Source organism: Palaemon carinicauda, chromosome 5, assembly GCF_036898095.1.
Source record: "Palaemon carinicauda isolate YSFRI2023 chromosome 5, ASM3689809v2, whole genome shotgun sequence".
Lineage (NCBI taxonomy): Eukaryota > Metazoa > Arthropoda > Malacostraca > Decapoda > Palaemonidae > Palaemon > Palaemon carinicauda.
In genome coordinates, this window is record NC_090729.1 from 72,020,319 (window position 1) to 72,045,023 (window position 24,705).

Here is a 24,705-nt window from a genome sequence, read left to right on the forward strand (position 1 = left end):
ATATATATATATATATATATATATATATATATATATATATATATATATATATATATATATATATATATATATATATATATATATATATATATATATATATATGTTTTCCTGTATAAAATAACGTGATTTAATCGGTTTTCACCTTCATTTCATCCGTAATAACTGCAACCAGTTCGGCTACTTAAATTTGGTCGAATTGGTTGTTCTGTTGGTTTGTGGTTGAAATGAAGGTAAAATTCGGTCAAATCACGTTATTTACTACAAAAAAAACATATATTTTCTGTTCGAAATGAGAAACTGTAATACAGTAAAAGTTAACCCAAGTAACAGAGTAGGAGATTTGTCATTGCTAGTGAGAATAAAGATCTATGAGACAGTAGTAGTACCTACAATGTTTGCAAATACTGAGACATGAGGTGTAATTAAAGAAAAAATATATGAAAGAACTAAAGATTAAACCGTACAAAATTATGAAAGGAATGTTTTGTACAGGTTACTACCACCCCATACTTGGGGGCTAATAGCAGAAAAAGGAATGTGGCCTTCCTAAAATAGAATAGAGTATAAAGAGGGTGATGCTATTTCATAACGTCATAACATCAGATGACAAACGGCTAATTAAGGAGGTAGTGGAAGATCAAGTAAGAGAACCATATGGGGCATGTTGGGGAAAAAGTATCATAGAAATATGCAATAAATATGATATTAAGATTGAAGAAGTAAGAAAGTATAAAATGCAATGACGCAAAAAAAAAAGAAATAAAAAGTAAAGTGACATCAAATTAAAAGAAAAATAGAAGAAAAGAAAGCAGAGATGAGCAAACTGAGGTTTTGTGAATATTAATGGCAGAGGAAACTGCATAGGAGAACTTAACATTAATGAGGCAGTAATAGTTATGAAAACAAGGTTAAATATGCTAGAATTAAAAGAAAATTATAGGAAGAGAAATGATAAGGATAGACTTTGTGTGTTGTGTAGGGTGGCAGAAGATACTACTGAGTATATTTTTAACTGTAACGAATTAAGAAAATTTAGAAATAATAACATAGAAATCGGGTATATCGGGAAGGTCCTAGAAGTTAGAAGTAAAAGTAATGCAAACTGTGCTGTCTGTGTAGGAGGTAACTGATGATAATGAATTTTCTGCAGATTACAGTGCTTTGCACCTTCTACGCTTCTTCTAGTAGTGTGCCCACAATCACAGTGTTGTGGAGAGAGCAACAAGGTACCTAGAACTTAGTAAAGTTCATGATCTAGATGTATTTCTTGACTGCAAAATAATTGTCTCCCAATGCCCAAATAAATAATGTAGCAAAAACTACTTGATATTATCTAAGAAATGTTGACTTTATGAAAAAATACCTGGATGAAAATTCTGTAAAGAAATTTGTGTTAAACTGTGTTATTACCGGACTACTGCCACTCCATCTATTACACTTTACCAAAAGTCCAACTTCAGAAAATACAAAACATAATAGACAGAGGAGCAAGACTGATAAAAGGTGTCCCACGTAGAGAAATGATCACCCCTATACTAATCGATTTATACTGGCTGCCGATTAAAGCAAGAATTGAATTTAAGATATGTACAATATCCCACCAAGTTATCAGAACCGGGTGTCCAAAATACTTAAAGAGAATTGCTACATATTGCGCAGCTAACAAATCGTGTCGACACGAGAATAGTTACAGATGGCTTCAAACTGTTGAAACCTAGATTTATGTCCACTTTGGGCTCTAGAGCCTTTAAATATGCGGCCCCGAGACTATATAATAAGCTCCCACGAGTCATTCGAATGATTGAAGACATTAAGGCTTTCAAGAGGAAACTGAAGACTTTCTTATTCCATGAGTCTTTTGACAGTGACGATTTAACAGTAAATGAACAATATGTGACTTGAAAAGATAAATACTGTGAACGAACAAGGTAAAATGACAGTGGAGGTCCTGTAGAGAGTGGGGTTAACCTGCTGTATGGGACCGGAAAAGCGGCCATCAAAGTAAGTAAGTAAAGTAAAGTACTTTCAAATAAACCTCGTTCCTAATTGGTAATTTCCGAAAGACGATCGACAATGGCAACTTCTACGAAGCTTTGTCTCTCCCGTTCAGCCAGGGAAATCGTGGTTGATATTCTCAGGTCTTTTACTAAGTGAAAGAAAATTATATCCATACGTTACATTTACTGTACATACCGAGCCCATTTTCATTTTATAATAAATACTTATTTAGCTACCCTTTCTTATTATGTCCAGAAAATATAGAAATGTATAACATGAAAATCTACAAAGCATTGGAATGATGGCATTACGTTAGGTATTTCTAAATAGGAAGCTTTTACACACACACACACATATATACATATATACATATATATATATATATATATATATATATATATATATATATATATATATATATATATATATATATATAATATATATATATATATATATATATATATATATATATATATATATATATATATACATATATATATATATATATATATATATATATATATATATACATATATATATATATATATATATATATATATATATATATATATATATATATATATATATATATATATATATATACATATATATATAAAGAGAGAGAGAGAGAGAGAGAGAGAGAGAGAGAGAGAGAGAGAGAGAGAGAGAGAGAGAGAGAGAGAGAGAGAGAGAGAGAGAGAGAGAGAGAGAATATTTTGTCATGAACGAGACAAAATGTACATACTACGAATGTAATTACAAATAATGCCAGATAATTGAGAACTTAATTTGTAAGAAAAAATAGAAATAATCAGGAGTGAAAAGGTTAAGATTTAAATGTCAAACTACTACGCTTGGACAAAGCGAGTTTCAGTCTGACCACGGTCCAGATCAGGGTTAAAAGACCTGGTCCAGATATACCAGGTCAGCCAGACAGCGTACCGATTTTTAGCCTCTTCTGCGCACCCACGTCATCTGAGGGGGCTTAGTGTTGGCGAGACCCATTAAGAACGTAGATCTATCACTCAGTCAATGTAAATAAAACAACAGTTTACCTTTGGAAAATATTTTATTAAGTTTCAACTTTCATTTTTTTTCTTAGGGCCTCCCTGCATGGTTGTCCTTGAGGTTTTCTATACTTTATCAAATTATTAAGATATCGCATTCGAAAATATACCGATATCTTAACAAAAAAGCAATAACATCGTCAGGAACTTCAATACCAGACTGTTTTAATTCTAAATAAAGCTTTTTAAAACAATTTTTTCCCTCCATGAGTTCTTCCCCGTGTACAGCATTAAAAATCTCCCGCATTATTAACAACTATGAAAAAAACTGACTAGAATGTGCATGTAATTCCCCCCGATTAACACATGCTATCCAAGTATCATTCCTTAGCACTTCTTCAGTCTTATTTCCTAACTCAGGATATTTTTCACAAAATTTCTTTACAATATATCCACCAATGTATTTAAGAGTTTCTTCCTCGATTACTCCCCCAATATCTTTCTTTATTTCTTTATTTGCTCTCAAAGGGTCTTCTTCCTCGTCTAAAGCATCTTTCTCTAAATCAAAATCTAAATTTCTGAATATCTGCGTTGTTAGGCATATTTCTAACGCTAAGGCCCTTTCTTTCGTGATAGATTCATCGTCTTTGGTTGCTTCATGAGATTTTTCAACAGTGGTGATATTACACTTTTCACTTAATACTTTAATTTCCTTTCCTAGTAACATTTTTTTTAGCCGAAATTTAAAGTTCACAGCATGAGGATGATCATAGTGCCCATCCATTTGCCCTATACACCCAAAGAAATGTTCAAGGCAATCTTGATTTAGTCTTTGTGTAAGTAGGTAGTCAATACTATAAGAGCCTTTTAACATATCAAACAAAGCAATGGTAGATTTACATGATAAAATTATTCCTTTCTGAAACTTGAAAAGACTTTTTGTATTAGGATTTTTAACTCTCATAGTATTCATTACCTCGATTACCTTGAGCAGTGTACCTGTTTGTTTTTCTACATCAATACCAAAAGCATTGCTTTTACCGAACTCTCCATACATGGAGGAAGAATTCATTATGTCGAACCAATCATTTATTAAAAGAATTAAATCAGATGTTTGATTCCAATTTTGACACTCCAACAGTCCATTTTCCCCTAAATATTTTAATGAGTTGGCACATGATCTAGACAGTAATTGAACTGCTAATTTAACGCGCTGTCTTTGTTGAGCTGTTACAGTTAAATGCATTTCATTAATCTTATATGCAAGCCCATATTCAGTTTTAGTTTTATTAAGCATTTCCCGTATGCCATCATCTGAAATACACTCTCCAGTCTTGAGGAAAAAACCTGAGTCAATAAAATTATTTCTAACTAATTTAATTAAATGTGGAACATCTGAGAAAACAAAAACTTCTCTTTCTGCCTTAGGATTTTTGAAAGAGATCCTATTTTCAAGAGGGTCAATGTTAAGGTGTTTCCACATACGGAGATTTGTAAAACCCATGTCATGCACTACTGCTACCGCGGCATAACCTGCATCCTCTACCTTTGATATTATTTCTAATAGTATTTTATGCATGTCACCTTGATCGAACTGATAGTAAATTGGCTGTTTCCATTTGCCTATAAGACCTCGCAACATGGCCACCTGTACATTTCCATGCGGTTTGTACAAGACATCTGCCCCTTTGTCGTAGCTCCATTCTTTCTTAATTCTCATCTCATCAAATGACAAAACACAAATTTTTTCTGAAGGGGTAAACGTTTCTGCTTTTGCTTTCAGCAGTGTTAACACTGATACGAGAATCCTCGGTTCGCAATAAAACTCTTTCACTCTCTCTTTGAGAGTGATCTCACAAGGCAATGGATAACCCTTTTTGAGCCTCAGATATCTATAACACTTAGGACTTAAACCTCTAAGAGTAAAAGCGTTTGCAATGTCATCACTACTCCACTCACAAACCTTTTTCTTGTTAATGATGGACTTTATCTGAGTTTTACTGAAAAAAGAACCCAATATTTTTTCGATTCTAACACTAACCTCACGTTCAATAAAAATAAATGCATTTTCATTTAGATAAGCAATTCTTTCCTTCAAGTAATAATTTTCTTCTTCAAGCTGCTTCATTTTCCCCTTTAAATGTTCAAACTCTTCTGTGCTACCAGATGAAAAGGAGCTTGTCCCTGGCATAACTTCATCATTTTCTTGCCAATTTATATCATCAGCAGTTACCATCTGAGTATCAATTTCGGAAGAACGGTTAGCACTGCTTAATAGCTCCTTGACGATTTGTTGACGATTCCTATTTTCAACTCGTTCACTTCTTGAACTGACATCGGAGTGCATTGTACCTGAAACAATACCCTAAATATAAACACTGTGCTGCTACATGATTATATTTGACTAATAATTCATTTGAACTAACATTTGGTTATCACTGTAGAAACTGTTAGTTTGAATGTATTCACTGTTGTACATAAAACAACACTGCAAAAACTAATCTAGCAATATTAATCATTTATATCAACCCCTCATACACATACACACATACACACACACACACACACACACACACACACACACACACATATATATATATATATATATATATATATATATATATATATATATATATATATATATATATATATATATACTGTATATATATATATATATATATATATATATATATATATATATATATATATATATATATATATATATATATATATATATATATATATATATATATTGTGTGTGTGCACGCGTGTATGTGTGCTTTACCCATTAAACAGTTAAATAGTGTACTTATCACTTGGTATATAAAGACTAGGTACAGCATCCTCTTTAAGCAGCCGATGATTTCTAGGACTTTCAATACCTAGTAACCTGGACTTCATGTCATCTTTGTAATCGCCTGGTTTAAAATGAATCGAACAAACAGTAGCATAAACAACGTTAATTCTGTCTGCACGGCAACATGCATGTATCCACTGGTCTATGTATGGTTTTTCTTTTGGAAAGCGATGGTATTTTATGTTTGAGCTTTTAGTTTTATCATGTCTATTATAACAGCCAAATACTGCGCAGTTACTTGGCATTATTAGTGACGGAATGAATGATTGAATAAAATGATAAAGAACACAGCGTCTCCTATTGTTTACGTTACCTCTATAGGTAGCTAACTAAGGCAACGGTCCTTTGTTTTGTTTACCCACGTGTGTGAGACAGGGGAGCGTGACGTCACAGTATGGGTGATTCACAGCTTAAGCTGCACGTTGGCTGACCTGGTATATATAGACCTTGAGTCTGACACGATAAATCAATTAATACGCAAGTTAGATTCGTCGTTCATGCCTTTACCGGGTGGTCTTGAAGGTATGATGTCCGACTTTTTTTTCATGTAGATACGATGCACTGAGAAAAGAGCTTCACTCACCCGCCACTTTGGTTTGACTTATAGACATGCAATTAATTCTAATAGTCAGGCCTTCTCCATCAAGAGGCTCAATACCACACAGTGTTCTAGAAGTGTGGAATGATCATCCTAACCGGGTAGTAGAATCACTAGAACTTCAAAAGTTCAAACTCGCAGCAAATGTTTTTATGTTGAACAGGCTTACACAAGTCCTTTTATAATTTATATATTAGATATGTTGTAATGTTGTTAATGTTTTTAAAGTATTTTATTCTTTTTTGATTTTCATTACTTCTTATATCGTTTATTTATTTCCTTATTTCCTTTCCTTACTTGGCTATTTTTCCCTGTTGGAGCCCTTGGGCTTATAGCATCTTGCTTTTCCAACTAGGGTTGTAGCTTAGCTAATAATAATAATAATAATAATAATAATAATAATAATAATAATAATAATAATAATAATAATAATAATAATAATAATAATAATCAAGTTTCATCCAAAATGTGATGAGGGGTAGATGAAGATGGTTTGGGCATGCTCTTCGTACTCCCCAAGAGAGATTAGTTCACCAAACGTTCAGCTGGGCCCTGCAAGACACTATAAGAGTTGGAAAACCCCGACTTACATGGCTGAGGACTATGAAGCACGAAGTAGATGATGATGAATGAAGAAGTATAGAAACGACTGGTGAAATCTAACCGAGGCCCTTTGCGTCAATAGGCGTAGGAGGAAAAGATGATGGTGATGAATATGGGGTTAACAACAAATTATCAAATTATCAACACGATAGTGTAGTGTAATACCTGAGACCAGGGTACAAACAACTGCATTGACCGCTTCAATCAATTTTACAAAATATGGTCGCAAATTACTTGAAATGATGTTATAGATTATTAAAATTTCATCAAGAGCGAATGACAAAATATTTTTGTTCCATCATTCTTTTCCACTAGGCATCTTTTTACGTTTTTTTTTTTATTTTTTTTTTAGCCTTATTTTTCGACTAATCAGGAAAAGGAGATTAATCCCATCTGGATTAAAAAACTTCTTCAAAAGATAATCTTTTCGGCTATAGATTATGAAGTTCCTATAGATTCACTAGATTTTTAAAGAGAATTTGCACCGAAGTGTAAATGGAGATGATGATGCTAAACATTAAATTCACTTTGAATTATTATTCAAAATTGATACAAAAATATTCATCATAATTTGTTAATATATTTGCTATAGAAAAGGATTTCTATGGTCTTTTATAGAATCAGACTTATTAGAATTTGCACCAAAATGTAATTGGAGTTGATGACATTAAACATTAAATCTACATTGAATCATTATTCAAAAAAAGGTTTAAGAGTATTCATCATCATGTGTTAATCCTGTGAAGAATTTTCTTCACTCTTCTTCTTTCAATCGTATTTTTAACTCTCTTCTACTAATACTATAGCTACCCCTTAACGTTCTCTCCTACATTCAGTTTTCTTTAACGAATATAGGGAGAACTAGTCTAAACTAAAACTTGTTGACAGTGGCGCACGCCATGCTCGTAACGTCACAGCGTAGATACACACAACAGAGGGCCTTATTAGTAACCCCGGCGTATGTTGGCTCTTTCCTTAAACTACATGGGTCGAGATTAAATTACTAAACTGCATTTTTTATATAAATTCCAGTACTGCTAAATTAATGCATCTTTTATTTCTCAATACCAATTAAGGTTTGTTAATTTTAAGATGTATGCCCATCGCACCAGCCTATTGCTAATTAATCATTTAAAATATTATTTTTTAGCAAGCCAAAATAGGTAGAATTATTGAATATATAAACTCCCTTAGAGCAGCAAGATTTCTCTAAAGTATTTGGTACAAAATCCTGCCTCCTCTGCACTCCTTGCAACAATATATTGCCCTGTCCTGAAGTCCCGATATGGCACCCCCACTGGATTACCGCGCGCATCATGACCGTCACTTGTTTGGCAAGGTGAAGCCAGGTGATCTCCTCGACCTTATTGTTTGGCCCATTCAACTAGAAGCCGCCCTGGCCTACTGACCTGTCTGGTCAGTGAACCTGTGCACCTCTGGCTCACCCCCTCTTCCAAATCGTGACTCACCAAGGAGTCCTGTGGCTGCCGGCTGGAGACAGTGAAGGAGTGGAACCTGGGAACCTTAATTACCACAAACGAGGATTTTTGGGGTGAGCCAGGCAAGAGTGCAAAGTGCAAAGTGCGACCAGGTCAACAGCTATCACGGTCATAGGACTAATCTTCAAAGGAGTGCAGGTACTACATCAATGGCCATAGTTATTCCCTCATTTTTTTCTTAGCTTAGACTAATTTTAACTTGATAGGGAACCTGGCATTTACACTATTCGGACTGTGTGCGGTGGGATTGTGTGTATATATTTTTCTTGGATAGTAATTTCTGGTTTGAGACTGGCATAGTCTCTGGGTCACGTGGGCCACGTGTCCGACATAATTTTGATTTTTGATTATTGCAGACCACGTGTCTAACCCATCATTATTATCATTTTGAATTGCTTTTAATTTGCATTCCTTTTATTATTCCATTTTTGTGTTGTTAAGATGTCCATTTTCTTTTAATGTAAATTTGTGAATAAATCAATATTAGGTTAATTAAACCTCTTTAGTATTTTTTTGCTCCCTCATTTGTTTAATGTTTAAACTGGGAATATTTAAAGAGTAAACCTAAGTAAGTCTATAGGTGGTAACAGCGAGGAACTTTGCATTAATATATTTGCTTCAAAGGTAAAGATCCTTATCTTTAAACTTTTAAACTACTTTACATCACTGCTCCCATGTTGGATTTTGTCTAATTACATTAACGTAAAATACCTGTCCAGCATCTCGCTAGGGTAGCTGGGACGGAGTCGGAACAGAGCCTGAGAATGAGATGACTATAGACAATGCTAGAGTAAGCCATAAATTACATATATATTCTACGTGTGGAGTTCTCCGGCCTCTGGACAGTAAAATTTCCCTCTTTTGTATTTAAGAGTGATGGTTAGTGAATTGTGACCGTAAAGTATTAGCAGGGTGTTTGTGCCCCGAGAGTAAGTGCTCCTATCCTCCCCTGTTGAACTTTATGTAACTGTTATAAGGAGACTTTCCCGGACTAAGTTCCCACTCAGAACACATAAAAAATCTCCACAAATCCAATTACTTAAAAAAAAAAAAAAAAAAGAGAGAGAGACTTCTATGGTAGCTGTACCCTCGAAGAAGAAGGATGATAGTGGCATCATAAATAAGACGAAATTCTTCGCTATCTTATGAGATTTCCACCCTTACAGACTCCGTCACTTTATATCTCTCGTTTCTTCACCTCCTTTCCTCATTTGCCTCGCGAATTTTTCGAAGCAACGAAGCGCAATTCTGCAAGTTGCTAGTTCATATAAAGAATTGTGCAACAATGAAATCCTCCTGTTGAATGAAAAAAAAAATATTAGTTCCATACCAAGAACTATAGTCAATTCTTTTTAGTGAGGCAGATTTGCACCGACTTGCAGGGGGCGGGGGCGGGGGCCCTTTTAGCTTGGAAAAGTTTCCTGTTTGCTGGTTGGTTGGACATGATCATTCCAACCAATCAGATACAGGAAACTTTTCTGAGCTAAAAGGGCACCCCTGCGAGTCGGTGCAAATCTGCCTCATTTAAAAAAATTATTATAGGACAATGGTTTGACTAATTCCGTATGGTTATCATTGACAATCAAAAAATGAACTTCACACCGTTGGTGTTTTTTTTACTCTGGAAAACGCAGGGTTGTCTTACGTATTAATATTAAAGACAATTTCCTTTACCCAAATAAGAATGATATTGTTGAAATTCTTCTTATTTCATTGCCACGCGTTTGATAATCTTAAATTACCACCCTACTCGTAATACTACACTGTTTAAAAACCATGATTTTAATCTGAAATTCTCCGTAAAAAAATATACTGTTCTCAGCCGTATTTCAGTAAAATACAGACGACCGTAATTTTACCATACTTTACCATTATCTTCTACGGGTTGGTGACCGTAATATCACTCATTTGCGTCAATATATCCGTTTTTAAAATGGTAAAGGCCTGGCAACATTTATATTATTATTATTATTATTATTATTATTATTATTATTATTATTATTATTATTATTATTATTATTATTATTATTATTATTATTATTATTATTATTATTATTATTCCAAGATTTTTACCGTTTTTTGCGGCAAACTTTTTATCAGTGTAGGTATGCATTTAATTCTAATAGTCTTGCCTTCTCCACCATAAAGCTCAACAATGCACAGTATTCTAGAAGTTTTATTCCAGCTGTGACCAAGTTGTGGACTGATCTCCCTAATCGGGTAGTTGAATCGGTAGGACTTCAAAAGTTCAAACTTGCAGTGAATGTTTATATGTTGAACAGGCTGACATCAATCTCTTTATATCCTGTATATGAAAGCTCTGTTTTAATGTTGTTACTGTTATTAAAATATTTTATTCTAATTGTTCATCACTTCTCATATAGTATATTTATTTCCTTTTTTCTTTCCTCACTGATCTTTTTTGACCTGTTAGAGCCCTTGGGCTTATAGTATCCTGCTTTTCCATCTAGGATTGTAGTTTAGCTAATAATAATAATAATAATAATGATAATAATAATAATAATAATAATAATAATAATAATAATAATAATAATAATAATAATAATAATAATAATAATATGGCTGATTACGTGAACTGGACATTTTGCATGACCGTGACTCTGACCTTTGACCTTATATATATATATATATATATATATATATATATATATATATATATATATATATATATATATATTTATCCATTTCTGAGTAAGGATAACTTAATGTGGTGAAATGGTTTGCGTTTCGCTATGATCAGTAAAGCTGTACTAGTTAGGGCCACCAATTGCCATAAGATTTGCTGCGAGTGATCTTACGAAAATCTCCCACCATCACCAATCCACACTGGCCACCTTAATGAAGAAAACTGGCCAAACCCCAGGCATGAATAAAAGCATATCTGAGGCCTTTGTCCTGCAGTGGACTATGATGTATATACAGTATATATATGTATATATGTATGTATATATATATATATATATATATATATATATATATATATATATATATATATATATATATATATATATATATATATTATACGCACACACACACACACACACACACACATATATATATATATATATATATATATATATATATATATATATATATATATATACAAGGGAATCAGGGAAAAGAAGAGAAGTTGCTGGTTTGACGAGCTAAGAAAATATGCCAGTATAAACTGGAAAAGAAATACCATATGCAGAGAAGAGTAGAAGGACAAATCTGAGGCCTTTGTCCTGCAGTTGACGACTAACAATGGCTGATGATATATATATATATATATATATATATATATATATATATATATATATATATATATATATATATATATATATATATATATATATATATATATATATATATACATTTATATATAATATTTTAACGTGTGCATATAACGTTAGAATTTAAATTACACATTCCTAAGACTTGTAAAGAAAGGGAAAGACCTTGGAATTTCCAAAGAAATTGTTCTGAAGACGAAAAGAATTTCTGATGCCGAAGAAAACCATTCCAGCAGGTAAAAGAACTAGCGGGGCGCTTAGCCTACTTCATTTGGAGTGACTCTGTTGGGATTTGCGTTGTCTTCTGAAGCTCCGTGGAAGGTTTCTGGAATTCTCAAAGAAATCGTTTTGAAGACGAAAAGAATTTCTGATGGCGGAGAAGATAATCCTTCCTGCGGGAAAAGGCAATAGAGGCGCGCTTAGCCTACTTTATTCAATTATCAATTTCGACTGAAAGCTGAATTACAGAATCATTGATAAAACAAGAGATGATATTAGTTGATAAAATACGCTTTTATAGATAGAAATGAAAGCAATGGATACAGAGAGAGAGAGAGAGAGAGAGAGAGAGAGAGAGAGAGAGAGAGAGAGAGAGAGAGAGAGAGAGAGAGAGAGACCCAATCCATTCCCGCAGAATTGGCGTGACGAGAAAAGTCTTCAGAAACCGACTACGAGAATGGATTCGGAGTCTTTCCTGGAGACGCCAGAGAATCTTTGAAGACGAAGATTTTAGAAATAAACCACCGACAGACAACTTGTAAGTCATCATACAACAATGGCTACATTAACCAATTACGTATCGTGTGTTATTTTACAGATGTTATGCGTTATCAATTTGGACTGCAGTATGGAAACTTTAGTCTCCCGTCTGTTTGTAAATGATTTATACAATTTTATGCCCGTCGGATCACTGTTTCTACTTGGCAAAATGCACGAATCGGAGCAGACAGGATCAATGGAAGTTGACCAAGCACTTCAAAACAAAGTGGAACAAGCACTTCAAATCGAAGTTGAACAAGCACTTCAAAACGGATCACTTAACCTGGACATGGATGAAGAGGAGACAACAGGACACAAGCATGGAGTGGAGAAGTTGAAAATGCTTCAACCTGGAAAAGCTACTGACACAAGAAAAAAAGATGAGAACTCCGGAGAGCTGATCGGCGAAATCAACAGAGTCGCTCGGAAATCCACTGAACTTACAGGAAACGAAGATGACGACGAATTCGCGGAGATACTGACGGATATTGTCAAGAATCCTAATCTAACTGAATTCCCAAAACCTTGGTTGCTGGAGGACTTCAACCGATGGTATATTTACGAATTGTTCCTCAAGCTACGAAGACAGGTCGAGAGGGAAAACATGGAAAAGAGCACGTTATAGAAACGACTGATTAATATTAAGGAGATGCAACACCATCAAAATAAAGGAGACGGAAAGTTTGTAGGAAAAGAAGACCAAACGGATCTCTTCAAGAAGGAGATAGAAGATTTTCAGCAGAAATTAAGAGAAAGAGATTCGACTATTGGCCGAATGGAAGGGGAGATCGGGGTGAGGACGAGGCAAACCGAACAGTTACAAAACCGGTTGATTGAAGACGAAAGACGGTCCAACCACCTAGAGGGAGAACGTGATCGCTATGCGAAGCTACTCAAGGAAAAGGAAAGCCAGATTCGCTACTTTGAAAAAGAACAAGCGAATCGCAACAAAAAACTCGATCGCTTGTGTAAGGAACTTGAAACACTAAGAAATGAAATGGACAAAACTAAAGACAATTTGCAAGAAAAAGTGGAGATGATAGACGAAATGCTAGAATATAACGGAAGAATTGAAAATGAATATGAAAGAAAATTAAGGGAGAATGAAGTTCAGAAATTGGAAGAGGATAAGGAAATTGAATATTGGAAGAAGGAAGCAATGATAGTTAAAAAAAAGTTGAAGTTGACTGAGGAAGAATTGCAGGAAGAGAATTCACTCAGGAAAAATCTAGAAAATCAGCTAAACCAAATGAAGAGAGAGGCGACATTTAGAGATGTGATTGGTCATCTGACAGAAGAAGAAAGCAAAGATGAAATAGAGAGACAAAGGAAGGAAACGCAAGATATGATACATAGACTTAATGAAGAAATGGAACTAAATAGGATAAAGGACAGTAAAATTCAACAGCTTAAAGAAGAGAAGCTGGAAAAGGATATTGCAAATGAATATTGGGAAAAAGAAACACTCAAAATAGATGAAGTGTTAAAAGACACTAAATCAGAATTGCAACTAGAGAAGACAGTAAGAAAAGTATTAGAAGAAGAGCTAAATATTGCTAAACAAGAAGCAGAAGAACTTAGGCAAGATAAATTGAGAGCAAAAACTAGGGCTGATAATGTTGAAAAATTATTTGAAGAAGTAGAGATGATGATTGAAAGAAAGGCAAACGAACTGAAAATAGTTGAAGAAGAGAAAGAAAACCTTAAGGGAAAGTTAATAAAGGAGGAAAATCTGAGAGAAGAAAAAATGGGACAAATAGCTATTCTCAAAGAAAACATGTAATCTCTAGAGATACAAAATATGGCAATGTATGCTGAAGCACAAAGAGTTGAGGAGGAGAAAGAAAAGCTTAAAGAAGAGTTAATGGAGGAGGAGAGTCTAAGAAAAGAAAAAGAGGGACAATTAGCTATTCTCAAAGAAAACATGGAAAGTCTGCAGATACAAAATTTGCAGGAGGTAGAAACAATCAAAAGAGAAATAGAAAATCGGCTAAATCTCGTGACGGAAGAAGCAATAATTCTTAAGCACGAAAAAGAGGAGATGGAAATTAAGATAAATCGGCTTGAAATATTGGCAATGGAAATTGATGATATAGTGAAACGTCAAAAGAGAGAATTTCTAAGGAATGAAGTAGAGAAAGAAAAGCTTAAAGAAGAGTTAATGAGAGAGGAGAGACTCAGAAAAGAAAAAAAGGGACAAATAGCTATTCTCAAAGAAAACATGGAAAGTCTGCAGATACAAAATTTGCAGGAGGTAAAAACAATCAATAGAGAAATAGAAAATCGGTTAAATCTCGTGACGGAAGAAGCAAAAATTCTTAAGCACGAAAAAGAGGAGATGGAAATTAAGATAGATTGGCTTGAAATATTGGCAATGGAAATTGATGATATAGTGAAACGTCAAAAGAGAGAACTTCTAAGGAGAGAGGAAGAGAGCAAAAGGCTTGATAAAGAGCTAATAGAGGAAAGAAGAATAAGAAAAGAGACAGAAAGTGAAGTGCATAGTCTGAAGAAGGAAATAGAAAGTCTAAAGCAGAGACTTTTGGCAAAGACTGGACAGATTGGTGATACGCTTAAGGTAGTTGTGGAATTGGCGGATTTGATGAATCGGTTGGAAGAGGAAGTCAATAGCGACGACTAAGAAGTGAATGGAAAAACTAGAAAAAAAAAAGAAAATATAAAAAAAAAATTTAAAAACAAAAATCCAAAAGAAATATAGAAACTAAAAAAATCCCCCAAAAATATAAAAACAAAAAACAAAAAAAAATTAAAAATTCTAAGAGAAGAAGAAGAAGAAGAAGAAGAAGAAGAAGAAGATAGCAGCAGTGAAAAAAACAAGATGGCGGCTGTTCCCAATCTATTCTAGATATCTAAAGGATATTCTATAAGATGGACTCAGTAGATGGAAAAAGTCTGACTTGTTCTAGTATGCTTTGTTCCTTGATAAAGATTCACCTGTACTGTTTCTTTATCAGGTGAACAAATGCAGAACAAACAAGTCTGACTTCTTCTATTATGCTGTGCTCTATGAACAAGATTCCATGAAGGTAGATAGATATAGACAATATAAAAAGAAAATAGTTTATAAAACTAAAAAATCCAAAAAAGATGGTAGCAGAGCAAAAAAGCAAGATGGCGGCTGTGTGTAGTCTTTTTATGATTCCCAAGAGATATTCTAAAAGATGGACTCAGCAGAAGGAAGAAGTCTGACTTGTTCTAGTATGCTTTGTTCCTTGATAAAGATTCACCTGCACTGTTTCTTTGTCAGGTGAACAAATGCAGTACAAACAAGTCTGACTTCTTTTATTATGCTGTGCTTTATGAACAAGATTCCCTGAAGGTACATAGAAATAGAAAATATATATAAAAAATATATATAAAAAAACTAAAAAATCCCCAAAAAAGAATATGGCACCAGAATAAAACAAGATGGCGTCTGTTCCCAGTCTATTCTAGATACCCAAGGGGTATTCTACAAGATGGACTCAGCAGATGGAAGAAGTCTGACTTGTTCTAGTATGCTTTGTTCATTGATAAAGATTCACTTGTACTGTTTCTTTGTCAGGTGAACAAATGTAGAACAAACAAGTCTGACTTCTTCTATTATGCTGTGCTCTCTGAACAATATTCCATGAAGGTAAATATAAAATAGAAAAAAGGGGATAAAAAATGAAAAAAAATGGAAATGGAGGTAGAGTGCCTGCTCTGTCACGTCTGTCATCACTGCTTCCTCGGCTACTGCATTGAACTCCCTCGTCTCCCCCTTCCTATGTTTCCTTTTCTCGGATGTTGGGCGGGGGGAGGAGTGCATGTGCCACAGCCCGCCCGCCCTGGCCGTTTTTTGCTGAGCACTCTCGAGATAGATGACCGTAGGCCTGACAAGTGTAACAGCTGGGGAGTCTTTGGGTGGGGCACTCCACTCGTCGGTTCCCCTCACTCCCACACTGCCAACATTTGAAGACTTTGCTAATCTGCTGACTGCATTCCCCCTTACCTCTCTTCGGGGGTCGACTGCCTCTCATGGTTGCCAACTTCTTGGAATCGGCCCCATTATTCCTGGTCCTTTTTTCTTCTGGCAAACTGCCTAAAATGTTTTGTATCGCACTAACTACGTCTGCTAACGAGCGATTGTCATCGAACAAATATCCACATAAATACGGGTTTACTAATCTGCGAATATGTTTACAGGCAATTGCATTTTTGTCACCTTCTGGGAGTAGCAAACGAATCGCAATCGCAAAAAATGCAGGTTGCAAAACTAAGAACGGATTCACCTTCCCGTAGTTTGGATTTGTAATTTTCTTTTAGGTCTCCCTTTCTCGCATCAGGCGAGGTTACTTTTCAATTAAACATTGTTTTATTTCAGTATAACTTCTTAAACTGTCTTGCAGCTAACACATTACCTCCATTGCCGGAGCATCTTTCAGCAATCTAATTACTTGAATAGCTTTTTCTCTTTCCGACCACCCATATGTGGTTACTTCAAAGTCTCTCAAAAACACTTCAATCGATTGAAACCCTTCGTTAGGTCATTGATCATCAAAGGGCCTAACACTTTCCTGGAGTTCTGGCAACTTTCAAACTACGATTTGTGTATCTTCACTCGGCTGTGAATGTGTACTTTCATTTGTGTGCATTTGAACTTTGTCCATGTACGTCGGATATGCTGTGGTTGCGCGCCCCTCCTGATCTTGTTCCACCAACAATCTGTTCATTAATTGTTGTAAGTTATCTAACTTACTTTCCAATTCTTGCGTTCTAATTTCCTGTCTATATTCTTCATCGGGAACGTTATATCCCACTGCTCCTTCGTTCTCATCTCCTGCAGCAGCAGCGCCTATTATGTTAGTCCTAGTGTATCTCAGCATCTTGAACTTTTATTTCACCGGCTCAAAAAACAACTTCACTCATGGCATACACAAACAGACGTATATTTTTTACACCTGACACCAATATGACCTATGTAGACGGATAATGAGACGTCGGAATATGGGTTTTTTTCATTTATTACAAAAGGTTCGTTCGTAAGTACACTGTACACAAGTACTTTCTCAGGTGAGGGACTTGTCAACTCCAGCGCCCACCGGCAACTAAACTCCCTTCACTACCAAAATGCAATCTTTGCAATAATATGCCGAGACATAGGTTTTTGTAGAATACTCATGAATATTGAGTTCATTTACCTTGTCATACAAGACATCTACATACATGAATTAGGACATATATATATATATATATATATGTATACATATATATATATATATATATATATATATATATATATATATATATATATATATATATATATATATATATATATATATATATATGCAGAAGAGCCACAGGGAAAATGAAAATACGAAATATAAGATTAAGTCCTGACTAGTTTCATGATAATTCTTCAGAAGTATCACGAAACTAGTCATTACTTAATCTTATATTTCGTATTTTCATTTTCTCTGTGGTTCTTCTGCATCTCAGCATCACGTTTCCCTGTGATTTTTACACACACACACACACACACACACACACACACACACACACACACACACATATATATATATATATATATATATATATATATATATATATATATATATATATATATATATATATATATATATATAGTAATCCCTTAAAATTTCATTTGAATATATTTATTGGTATAGGAGTTATTGACCCCGCCGCCGATGATATCAGGTGAATTATTCTAGGAACAATTTACTCCACCACCAAAAATAACCATTCAACCCATACCGAGATAAACGTTTGATGTGGCTTTTCTATGGAAGATATCAACATAAAAATGGGTATGTACAATACCAATATCCATCTCATAAATCCATGAAAATTTCATTTAGATAAATGAAGTATTCTACAATATACTAATGATGAACCGTAATGTAACATCCTGTTTACCTCTCCTGAAACGACACAAATATATCGGAAAATAAATGATAAGAAACCAGGCATCTTTTTCACAAACAATGAAGCTTTTTTTTTTAATTATTTTTTTTTTTTATTTTAATAGGAAGGTCAGGTACCGATGAAAATAATATTAGTAGAATTCGATCTTTATAAATTTTCAAAGTAATGAGCGAACGATGCTTTAGATATATTCAGATGAGAACAGCGTACATGAGAACTTATTTTTTCAGAACTCAAAAAGACAGAATATATTTTTTATTATGACAAAATAGTCGTTGCTAAAAAACAGGTTAATTTTTACTAACCAGGTACTTGAAAGGTTCTTGGGTAAAGTAAAAAAGATATGTATGAAAAGAGTTTGATAAGAGCAACGGGACATTAGACGTCAGTATCAGCTTTCTTGATCTCCTTGTTGAAATTTGTTTAGGATTAAGGAATGTAGCTTTGGAAGATATGGAGCGATTTCTGTTTTGATGCTCTCTCTCTCTCTCTCTCTCTCTCTCTCTCTCTCTCTCTCTCTCTCTCTCTCTCTCTCTCTCTCTCTCTCTCTCTCTCTCTCTCTCTCTCTCTCCTTCGGTTAATTAATAAAAGTTTACTCAATATCTTTTTATGGATTGAGTTAATTGTTTTGAATAGATCATGTTTTAAATGATAATTGTAGACGCTACATTCTCACTCATTGATATGGCACTTGGTAAAAGATTTGGTACAAAACGGTCTATTTGCTAAACACTTGGCTCTTCTTTCATCACTTTTCAAAGTGAATTAAGAAAGTCCTTATCATCAGCAACGCCGTGAATAGTTCCATACAGAAATAGTCCAATCAAAAGCTTATTTTCTCCTGATTATACAAACTTCTATACCTTGTGGAAACATATTTTGGTATAATAGTGAGAACACGTACATGATAGTATGATATCCTTCATTCTGAGGGATGACAGAAAGATAAAACTTACATATTTTCGACATTCACCGGAGGAACAGAATCTTAATCTTTTAAGCAGATTATTAAACCATCAAAATGTAACAGCCCTAGGTATGATGAGAGACTCTGATGATGGCTCAGTGGACAGAATTCCATAGATATTTTTATTACTTAATAAACTGAAAAATGTTTTTATATCCCACTTTATTCCATTGAAAGCCTCTTATAATATATTTAATGTTATGAAAGTTCTTGTTATACATGCAACCAATTTTTGTCATGTATAGAAGTGGCTTTCTCTGTCTTCCAAGAAAAACGTTTGGTCGATATATCATTATAGATTTCCATATCCTTAAGCACTTGGCTGCCTTGCTTAGTATGCTGTCTAAGATACATCGGCAAAATTTGTTATCATTTGTAGCTGTATATAAAAGTAAACGATGACGACGATTGATTGATAAAGATGGTGTTATCTTAATGATTTGTTAAGTAGATTACAAATTAAGTGACTCCTTGTAATCCAACTATTCAGACACGGCAACAGTAAATTTTCTATTTGCCATAAGGGTAATTGTCATAAAGTAAGCCGATATAAAACCGTCTTATAGATATACTTAAATAAGTGTTCATCACAGAATACCTTTTTCATTCTTAAGAAGCTAAAAAGTAAGGATTTACAAGAACTGGATATGCATCATTTGCTGGTGAAAGATATAATAAGTAGAAGCGATTGTAAATTGTATTGGCAATAAGTGGTGTTTGTATCAAATACATCAGCAACTGGTGTGTATGAGAACGAGAGCGGAAGCAAATGTAATAAAGAAAAGGGAAGATAGTAAGTTGAAAAAAAAACATGCAATATGGAATAAGGGAAAATATAATCAGTTTATCTCAATGGCTAATTGCATAAATAAATAGAATGGGACATTAAAGGTTAGTCAATTCTTCTTTTGGTGCAAGTGATAGAAAGTGAGAGGTACCGATGATGCCTGTATATAGCGTCTTAAGAAAAGCTTATTCAGTGTGTACTCAATATAGATTTGCGTGTATAGTGAAGTATTATCTAAATGAAACAGTGAATCGGATATTTCTTAATTAAAAGATAATTAAAAACGATGGGTTACTAGAAAGTAAGTGTAATTCAGAACATCTGAAGGAAAACGAACAGTTCTGGAAATGTAGGGACTTATCTTGTCCATATAAATGCTAAGACTATAATACCATTGCGATTCTGGGAACAACATTCCAAATTTATGAGTAAAGGAGTTTGCAATCGGTTGTAGGATTTTATTCTATATATTGCTAATTATAGTGATTTGATTACAAATTATATAATAATGAAATGTCTAGCTATATCCAGATAAACAGCACAGATACTCAAATACATTATAGGGAACTTATATATGTGACACCCTTTTCTTTAATTCCTTGATATATTTCTTGATAGTGTTCATTGTTTTTGGAATATATCAATCTCTCACTTATAGTATTCTAATGATATGAATTTTCAATGAGGAGGAATAACATAAGTATTGTCCTAAATATAATTGACCTTATGTGTGAAAAGGAAGTTATTTTAATTTATTAAATTTTTCTAATGATATCTTTGAATTATGTTTAACCAATCCCCAGGAACAGAATATTATCCCATTTAATAGCAATTTTTCTTAAATTTTACTAACACTAATATAATACACAGAATTTTTTTTTTATGATTTTCCTTTCTACTAATTTTCAAGAACAAAAATCTCCCTAGAACAGCGATTGGTTGTCCTGTACGAAAGGTTACCATCAGAATGCAAAAAAAAAAAGAAAAAAAAAAGCAAGAAGAAAAAAGAGGCATACTGAATATTCGAAAGCTAGATAAAATGCTACAAAAGTTATTAAAAGTAAATTCTATTCATAACTTCAGTATCATAGGATAAAGAAATACAGAAAAACAGAGAAAAAACGTAATGCCTATAAAAGTAATTCTATGTTTCACATATTGATATATTTCTTGTTTTTACCGTCATTAAAAATTAATCGAACAAAACAATGCTGGATAATCATGATAATGAGTATGGAAAGGTGACCAAAAAGCCTTTTATACAAAGACATTTCAGTATCAAGGACAATGAAAGATTATACTTGACAATAAAAAGAAACAAAATATATAATGCTCCACAGGTTACAAGTTCTAAAAACCATACGTGTTATATATGATTCAACTAACAGGAAAATGGCATTCTCGGTATGTTGCAAATCAGGTTTGGAAATTGCTGTTATTATTATGAAAAAGAAGTTGCTTTATATCTGTAATTGCACATGGATTGATATTTTTATTAATGGAGGTCATTGCGCCACCTTTTTTCAAACAAAGACCACACCAGCAAGGACTTGGTCGGCAGGCCACAAGTTTTGGGACCCTGCCCAGAGTCTCACCCCCCTCCAACCATCCTATACCAGTCGACTCCCCTTGAGATCTCCTTTTCAACCACGTGACAGCGTCAAGATCCTAGGAGAAGGAGGGAGGCGAGATGTGAAGGATGTAGGGACACGTGACAAAGCCTGACCAATAGGACAGCGGTCAGGCCAATTCCCCCCTACCACCCCCAATTGGGGGCCAAGTTGGGTTCAATCTACCCCTTGGAGGGTAGATCTAGGAGGATTAATACTACTGGAGATGCCCTGACTCAGAATTCTTTCCTGAACCCGTGAGGGCAGGGTTTGGCCAAATTCACCCCTTCAAACTGTCAAATCTCGATCCCAAGTTAATCCTCCGACAGCGTACTGGTACTTAATCTGTTTTACCCAGACTTTTGTTTATAGCCGATAACTATTTTCTTGTGCTATTTTATTAGCGATGGTCCCATCCTGTGATGCTTTATCAAAAAAATAAATAATGTTAAACTTGTTGCTCAACTTATTGGTGAATCAGTTACAAACTCCTTGGAATAATGAACTACAGTAAAGTCGTTGACCTTTATAGCCGTCTATGGATGACATTGAACACAGCTTGTGATGATCTCACAACTGTTGTTACTGATTTTTGCCTAAAGGCAGGCAACTGATTTTTTTCGTACAACCAAGAGCAGCACAGGAAGGAGCCATCGCTAATGAAAGCACAATATGGGTTACCGTCTCTAAACAAAGGTCTGAATAGAACTGACTACAAATTCCAGTACAGTGACAGAGATTAACTTGAAGGATCATGAACTGAGTTAGAAGGGTAAAAACCTGGCTTCCCTTAATCCGGGTCAGGGCATCTCCAGTTATTTTTCCCAGGAAAAAACTGGGTCTCGCTCTTCGCTAACAGACCTCCATGAGAGAAATATCATCTCTCTTCACCCTCAAGACATCAGGGAGGCTGGACCTGACATACCATCCACAAGGGAGGAACCAGAGTACTTTTTATTAAGGTAAGGTGTCTGATTTTGAGATCCTCATCATCCTTACCCAACTTCCCATCCCTTCTTAATCACATCCCATTTTTTCCTTTTATCCTTTAAAGAAAGATCCTACCCACTGAACCTTTTATCCTATTCCCTATTCCCAAACCACGTGTGCCGTTTGCTCCTAGCCTTAATTAATTCACCTTGTGACAGTGTTGATTCCCATGTGTAGTGTTTAAATCCCTAAGCTTTTCACTTTCATTTAATTTGCTTAAAAGGTTTTAACCACACGACTTCATCGTGTTCCCAGCCTGTAGAAGTAAGTGTGCTGTTAATAATTTGATTTATTTCCCTTTCCAGGGAATGTGATTGCTGTGCTGAATTCTCATCTACGGTCCATCAAACTCCACTCGAAGCTCCTCATGGCTTAAATTAAAATATAGTTATCTGCTGTGCTCCCCGTTTATTAATTTTTATTTAATTATTATTGTAAATATATCTATTTGTCGGTATTTCTTGTCTTATTGCCGACTAGCGACCTTTCCATTGTTCTTTTTTTTGTTACTGCCCCAATGTTCCTTAAGCAAGGCCGGACTCACAGCACGGGCTCGTAACAATATCAATGAATGCATTTAAATAAATATATGTTCGGGTTTGATTGTATTGAAAATACTTATTTTATTCTTTAGCAAACACTTTACCGGATCCTAACCTCCGAAGAGAATAGAAGAATAGGGAAAATATATGGACAACAAGATTCCTGAGAAGCAAATACGTTTAGAGAGATCAGGATTAATTAGAGAGGTTCTCTAACGAGAGGATATATATTTTCATTGTAATTAATGTTTCTTGGCGAAGGGAAGAGAGTCGTCCTTGATTAATGACGTTGAAACTCTAATCAACAGGACAATGTGTTTCAATCTCTGGTTGTCTTATAACCTCCTTAGTAATTAAGGGCCTGGAAAGGTTGAACGTGGTCAACCATTGACAGAGCAACAGGGGAATAATTTTTTGTTGATGCTTAAAGGTTTAAAGGTTTAAAGGTCGCACATGAATGGCAGAGGCAAGAGACAGTGACATTGCCCTATGGAGCATGACAATGCCCTAGAGACTGACCATGCATGCATATGATCAGCGCCCAAGCCCCCTCTCCATCCAAGCTAGAACCAAGGAGGGCCAGGCAATAGCTGCTGATAATCCAGCAGATAGACCTATAGGCTCCCCCAAACCCACCCCATCGTTAGCTCACAAGGATGGTGAGGTTGCAGCAACCAAAGAAAATATCAAGTTTTAGCGGGACTCGAATCCCAGTCTGGTGTTCACCAGTCAGGGGCGTTACCACATTGATATTTTTCTGTTCATTCTCATAAGTTAATTAATCATATTCTTTCATCTATACCAAAGTTGTTTTTTCGTGATAAAATTCTGATATAAGCAAAGAAAAACTTAAGTAACTAAAAGTCAATCACATAGGCTGATATTGTGGGAATCTCTAGAAATACCTTAAAATAGGAAACCCGTAGAAACAGTCAACTATTCAGATGTTCTTACAAATATGGATGCCATCAGGACTTATCAATTTACATATTGAAGTACACAGTACAGAAATGCACATAACCACAGAAATACACACACACACACACACACATATATACATATATATATATATATATATATATATATACATATATATACAAATATTCTTACGAAGCTGGCCTAGTGTAGACTAAATATTATAGTTTTTTTTATAATTATATTTATATTTCATATATTGTTTTCATTTGGGAATTGAAAAGATGATACCCAGCCTGTAAAATGAGCCCCTATCATGTAGATATAAGTAGTTTATGTAAATTACGTA

The 24,705-nt window shown here is 34.5% G+C and overlaps 2 protein-coding genes across 2 annotated transcripts; both read left to right on the plus strand.

Annotated features, from left to right (window-relative positions):
- The first annotated feature begins 13,266 nt into the window (after nucleotides 1-13,266).
- LOC137640965 (trichohyalin-like) lies at nucleotides 13,267-14,400 on the plus strand. Its single transcript, XM_068373423.1, has one exon. The coding sequence runs from the start codon at nucleotides 13,267-13,269 to the stop codon at nucleotides 14,398-14,400; it is 1,134 nt and encodes a 377-aa protein (XP_068229524.1).
- Nucleotides 14,401-14,418: 18 nt separating this feature from the next.
- Nucleotides 14,419-15,258, plus strand: LOC137640966 (uncharacterized protein PF3D7_1120000-like). The gene has a single exon (XM_068373424.1). It carries the CDS (start codon nucleotides 14,419-14,421, stop codon nucleotides 15,256-15,258), a length of 840 nt encoding a protein of 279 aa, XP_068229525.1.
- The last annotated feature ends 9,447 nt before the right edge of the window (nucleotides 15,259-24,705 follow it).